The 6,696-nt window shown below is 39.2% G+C and overlaps 1 protein-coding gene across 1 annotated transcript; it reads right to left on the bottom strand.

Annotated features, from left to right (window-relative positions):
- Positions 1-317: 317 nt before the first annotated feature.
- Positions 318-4,674, bottom strand: LOC115103050 (cerebellin-2-like). The gene is made up of 3 exons (XM_029623641.2): positions 4,298-4,674; positions 4,074-4,193; positions 318-3,987 (listed from the first exon to the last, which is right to left on the bottom strand). The coding sequence occupies exons 1-3, from the start codon at positions 4,568-4,570 to the stop codon at positions 3,790-3,792; spliced, it is 591 nt and encodes a 196-aa protein (XP_029479501.2). The 5' UTR covers positions 4,571-4,674; the 3' UTR covers positions 318-3,789.
- Positions 4,675-6,696: the final 2,022 nt, after the last annotated feature.

The following is a 6,696-nucleotide window of genomic DNA, read 5'->3' as shown; positions in this document are numbered from 1 at the left end:
TTTATTGAGGGAAAATGTACTTACTAGGACTGTGATATGTGGTTGTCTCACCTAGTTATCTTAAGATGAATGCACTTATTGTATTGTCACTCTTGGATAAGAGAGTCTGCTAAATGACTAAAATGTAAAAACAAAGAGTTACACAATTTAGCAGTCACACTCCAGCAGTTCTAACATAGGTCTAACATATTCACACACACACACACACACACACACACACACACACACACACACACACACACACACACACACACACACACACACACACACACACACACACACACACACACACACACACACACACACACACAGAGAGGTTCTAGTCACTTGTCTTTATTTAGAGGTTAAATTGTCCAGTACATATATCATATGCGGTTTTAATTTCGTCAAAAAAAATAGTGACTAAAATATTCCTCAAACATCTATTTTTCAGTGTCAATTGATGAGACTAAAATAAAAAAAAAACATTCATTTAAGTTAACTAAAACAAGACGAGACTAAATTATCTGGGAGAGAATGAGAGCTTTTCAGTGGTAAGCACAGTTCAGCAGTGGGAAGGACTGCTGCCACACCCTGCATCAGCTGATGAGCTGCAGGGGAGCAAGCAATGAGTGTGAGCAGACAAGCATACGTTAATTACAGTTTTTTACAATCTTTTACACACTAAAAGTGATACTTGAGGCACACTCAGTGAAACCATTAACTCATATACCTGATCTTCAGACCAATCTGCAAAATTGCACGCCCATTATCTGCTTTACACTCAGTTTGCAATTGTAAAATACACTTGAGACACATCATTCAAAACTAACAGGTCTTGTGTTTCGTTTGGAAGCACTGCCATTCCAAATGCCACACGCATTTGCCAAGTACTTACACCCAGTGCTCATGTGTGAAAATGAATTTCTTCACTTAGACATCAGAGCTTAAGCAGTATAAATAAGCTTCAGGTTGGCTTTCTTGGTTTGGACAACAATGGAGGCCAATTTTGGAGAGAGAGATAGAGGAATGAGAGTAAGAGGGGGACAAGGACAAGGAGTAGGAGGAGGAAGAGGACAAAGACGAGGAGGAAGAGGAGGAGGACAAGGACAAGCCTATTTATTTATCTTCTACTGTGTTTGTTTTGTCTGTTACTGTTCATCCCGAAATCTGGATGAAAATAAAAAAAATTGAGAAAGGAACACATTTTATTTTTCCCCCTTGCATTTTTGGTTATAGTGTAAATGTATACGGAATATGCATACATACTGTATATATTTGTGCACATACATGTACGTGTGAGTGCTATGACAAACTGCTGTGGACTCCACTGCACACTGAACATGCAAAAGACACATGATAGTAGTGTTTTACATTTGTCACATCTGTGTGTCTTTGGGTGTGTATAAGATGTAATCATTTGATGGCTTGTGTGTAGAGTTTTGATGCAAAAACACTGTTTTGAATGAAGTGTTTGGTTTTTCAAGAGATGTGTGACGTTTTGCATGTTGTGTGTGTGTTTTGGCATGTAGAGTCTAGAGAAAAGGAGCCATAGTTTCAGAAATCATGTGTAAGCAATTGTGAAAAACTGTAACTACCCGTTGCCTGGTTAAGAAACACAAGCTACTTTATGAAATTAAAAACAACAGCATTAGCGACCGCCATTTTACATTCATTAAGCATATCGCAAGCCATTCTAAAACTATTCTACTTGCAGACCAGAACATTCATCCAGAATGACTGGGTTTACCACGGCTTTAGGGCACCATTCTGGCGCTGCCAATAGAGAGCGGCCTGAGAACGTTCATAATCGCAAGCTACTTTATGAAATTAAAAACAACAGCATTAGCGACCGCCATTTTACATTCATTAAGCATATCGCAGGCCATTCTAAAACTATTCTACTTGCAGACCAGAACATTCATCCAGAATGACTGGGTTTACCATGGCTTTAGGGCACCATTCTGGCGCTGCCAATAGAGAGCGGCCTGAGAACGTTCATAATCGCATGAAGCGACCGAGTGACTGAGGTGACACCTATGAATAGCTGACAACATGGGGCGGTTCAACAGGACCACATTTTTTAAAGCTCAGACAGAAATATGCTATGTAGAACAAACATGCCTCACTGACATGTTGAATAATGGATGTTGGCTCTATTCATGGGATTTATATAGACCCACTCCTTATTAGATATAACTGTGCGGCCTACCTATCTGTGGGGAAAACTAACAGGTTACCTAGGTTTCCCCATTAGCTCACAGCAAAAACTTGACCGTTTTCAAACGCAATTTTATTGTTAGTCTGCTTGTTTTAGTCAATTACAAAACGACATTTAATAATAGTACAACATGTCTAACGATTAATCTTTTCACAGGCTTTATTTCCCTACTTTGGAGCTTTACAGAGCCGTAGGTCAGGACTTTTGACCTGGCTACATAAAACAACACAGCAGCTTTTCAGCATGTTTTGTTATTTCAATAGGAAAGAATGTTGGTTTTACCCAATTTGTTGTCGTGGGTCAAGGGAATTCTTTATTATTACTACGTGAATACCGACTGGAACTGTCTGCAATGTTCGAGAAAGTTTTGCAACTGAACGTGGCCCTGGTAACATTAACGTTACCAGTAGCAGATATGCACACATTTGGTGGTACAGAAAAAAAATACAATTTATTGACTACATTTTTTTCTCGTGACTCCATTCGTTACTCGACCAACATTGGTGACTCAGACTTGGACTCGAGCACAGGGGACTTGGGACTCAATTCGGACTTGGGTTTTAGTGACTCGACTGCATCACTGGGCAAAACATTAATTAGATCCCGTTCAAAGTCATTAGCCCCCGTTCTACTTTTGGACACCCATACTACTTTGCCGATATGTAGGCTGAATTAGGAATGGCCAGATAATCATTATATATTCTAATATATGTTTGTCATTTTTCTGCTGCTGGGAAGGGAATATGATATTATGTTATGCAGAAAAATATGTTGGTGGGACAAGGTTATGTATGTTTGTGCACATGGGAGTCGGTGATTTATGTTTACTATAGGTTAATGAGACAATACAAATGTGATGTGACTAAAATGTGACTGAAATTAAAGGTAATTTAGTTTACGAAAATGGCGCACTGTTTGACAATGACCAGACTTAATCATTATTCAAATGACACAAATGTGACTTAATGTTGCACTGTCAGAACTAGCATACGCATTTCGCTACACCTGCGATAACAACTGCTAAACACGTGTATGTGACCAATAACATTTGATTTGATTTAGATGTGATTACAAAGTGACTAAGACTGGACTAAACCTTTACAAAAATGCCAAAATTAACACTGTATCAATGTGCAATATAGGTCCAAATGCCAGCTAGCCTGCATTTGCATACCTTTGGAAAATGTTATTTGATTACAATATTTCAATGGCACTACTGCAACAACGTTGACACTAGAGCCAACACTCAATTGCCACCTATTGGCTCTGTACGCTTGAGATGCGTTTTGTGGTTTCAACAGACAGCTACTGTCTACGGTTTCAGGACCATGGATAGCTACTGAATGGGCGCACCTGACAAACGCTTGAATAGGCTACTCTTCGCAGTTCATATAATATCATACCAACAATCCAACAATCAGTCACATTCAGCAATACAAATCCCAACCTCATAGCACGGAATAATTTCGTCATAAATTGTCAAAATAGCCTACTTTATCTCACAGTCAGTTATACATTTCTTCATAATTTAAGTCCAGAGATGGGTTGCCAAGAAAATAAAAAAGAGTCACTTGATTTGAGAGTTGTGATTAGAGTGGAAACACCAAGAATCCAGAAAACGTTGAGTACCTCCAGCCACCCATTAGATCCCCCCTCTCAAGCTTCAAGTAGAGTTTGTCCTCTCGTTCCAGGTGCAGAAGGACTGAATTGCTCGCAGCCTCTCGAGTGACATCATGGTCCCCGGCGAAAGCTGATATTATAGGGTATTCGTTGTGCATCAAGTTTACCTGCAGAGTGTTATGCAATGGGTATGATAAAGACATGAAAAGCACAATTCAATTGCATCACAATGCAGACCTCCCTATACACTTACCTGTATAGTCTGTCGGTTGTAAACCTTCACCACATGGAAGCTAAAACTGTAAATGCCTCTTCTTGGTGCTTGAAATACACTCGCTTGCAGCTTGAAATGGTTGCCAATGTTCACTAATACCTGCAATGAGAAAAACATCAAACGTCCTAAAGAGCACAAACATACATTGTCAATATTAGCCTATGAAAAGACACAAATCATGAAAGACATAAATATTCTCGAACCTGGTCAAAGTAGATGGTCGGAGACGTATTGCTCATATCAGATGGTTCGTGGTTCGTTCCCCTGAGTGCAGAGAAAGCCACTTTAGCACCGCTTGCCCGGACAGATATCCCGAAGGAAGAGGTCAATGCTCCCTCTACAGACGGGTTCGCATCGCAAACCACCAGACACTTTCCCTCCAAAACAAGAGGTTCTGTGTAATTCTGTCCCAGCGAAAAGGCAACGCCAAATCCTAGGAGGACCAATGATATCATGGTACAAAATCGAAGAAACATTGTATTCTAAACTGTAAAACAGTTTACGGTTTGCGATTGCTCTGATTATCAGTTTTGTGGCAATCAGTCCCCCTTCAAACCTGCTCTATCTCTCTTTCTTTCTCTCTCTTGCTCTTTTCACTCACTCACTCACTCACTCACTCACTCACACACACACAGTATATGTATAGTGTAGTGTCAAGGCTGTGATATGAGTTACACTTGCACCATCAAGTGGTTGGTTGGCAAATGCTAAATGAGCATGTATGCCCGCCTGTATCTGTCTATATAAAATCGGTCAAATTAAAGAAAAGGATATTTGCCAGTAGATGGTATTCTGATATTCATGGAAAGCCCAATGTAGACTGTTCTCTGTTATATCACACCCAGGGCCATATTGACAACATTTTACAGTCAATATGACCTACTTTTTATACTTAACATTATTGCTTACCATATTGGAACAGATGGTATGTCTGATAACTGTTTTCTTCTCAAATCTCTATTAAGTCTATTTAAACTAAAGACTTTAATCTCTGGTTTTGGATTGTCTCCATAATAATCATGTATCTAAATCTGTCAAAATACTATGTTTTGTAGACAAAGTTACATCAGCATGATTGTTTAGTGGGTAGAATTGAGGGACTCCTGAACATAGACTACACACCACACTTGGGTGCAGCTCATCCAAACTGCAGCTAAAACTTGCCTTGATATTCCAAGCATGGCACAATTGCTTATGGCTCCGTGCAGATAATATTGTGTAATTAGAGATTTGATATTGACTGTGCACGCAGTGGTCTCAGACTAGCTAATCTGTGCATACCGATATAGTATAACGCCTTCTTATTAGTTACATAATACTAAAAAAAACATTCACAGAGAAATATAAACCTTGTTCAACATTCATACATGTTTCATTGTAAGAAAGTGGCATTGCCATTATTATGTGACTGACTCAATTCCTCTGTGTCATCATGAAATAAGATTTTGCTATTCTGTCTGAGTGTGCAAAAAAACAAGACCAGTTCATTGTCCTGATAAAACTCTGAATAACAACAATCTGCCTCACATAAACTAAAGCCAGATGGATTGGATTGTCAGATTTGTCTCCCTTCTGTAGAATATCAAGGGAGTTGATTTCTCTTTGGTCTGGAACAGTGAGAAGTAATCCAGCTTTGCAACATTGAGGCAATGTGAATGAAATACATGTTTGCAATACTTATATGAGAAACTCAAGCTTATATTTTTCCTCAGAAATATTGTATGATATGGATCTGTTTAAATAGACATTTTCAAAATACTTTACTTTTACTTTTTTCTTCATCCCATATGGCAGTCAAAAACATTCAACAGAAATGCATGGGTTTTATTCACAGATAAAAGACACAAAACTGTCACGACCGTCGTTACAGGAAGACCAAGGTGCAGCGTGGTGACCGTACATTTTCTTTTATTTAGTCAAATGTCACCAAAAAAACAAGAAATAACAAACACGACCGTGCGCTTACAAGGGCTATAGTGCCCCTAACAAAGACAACTTCCCACAATGACAGAAGGGAAAAAGGCTGCCTAAGTATGATTCCCAATCAGAGACAACGATAGACAGCTGTCCCTGATTGAGAACCATACCCGGCCAAAACATAGAAATACAAAAATATAGAAAACAGAACATAGAATGCCCACCCAAATCACACCCTGACCAAACCAAATAGAGACATAAAAAGGCTCTCTAAGGTCAGGGCGTGACAAAATCTACGGACTGCATAGTTAGTTCAGGTTGAGTTTATAGGACTGTCTTTATTTTTGCATGGATTGCAGATTTTAAAAACGTGCGTATGATATGAGAGATGTTATTTCCACACAGTGAACTGACTGTTGTGTCAGCAAACCCTGTTCAACACACCCTATTGCCCATAATCATTTCACACCTGGGACACCTGGCCTTAAGGAATGAAATGCAATTTTGGCAAGAGGACAGCTGAACATATTACTGTAGCTCCCCACCCTCCTCTCTCTGCATTTGTTTGATACTTTGTTCATGTTGTTTGGATGATTCCTTTCATTTGCGTTTTTCTCCTCATAGTGAAGTTTAATATGCAGCATTATCCAGTATTATGATCTTGGTTCCTGTATGGACCCACTGT

This window comes from Oncorhynchus nerka, linkage group LG20 (assembly GCF_034236695.1).
Source record: "Oncorhynchus nerka isolate Pitt River linkage group LG20, Oner_Uvic_2.0, whole genome shotgun sequence".
NCBI lineage: Eukaryota > Metazoa > Chordata > Actinopteri > Salmoniformes > Salmonidae > Oncorhynchus > Oncorhynchus nerka.
Note: the sequence above shows the minus strand (reverse complement) of the source record. Positions and strands in the feature narration are given on the sequence as shown.

Coding starts and splice junctions, on each gene's coding strand:
- LOC115103050 (XM_029623641.2), bottom strand. CDS start 4,570: ATGTTTCTTCGATTTTGTACCATGATATCATTGGTCCTCCTAGGATTT. Junction 4,194..4,297: donor CGACCATCTACTTTGACCAG/GTTCGAGAATAT, acceptor TTCTCATTGCAG/GTATTAGTGAACATTGGCAA. Junction 3,988..4,073: donor ACAACCGACAGACTATACAG/GTAAGTGTATAG, acceptor AACACTCTGCAG/GTAAACTTGATGCACAACGA.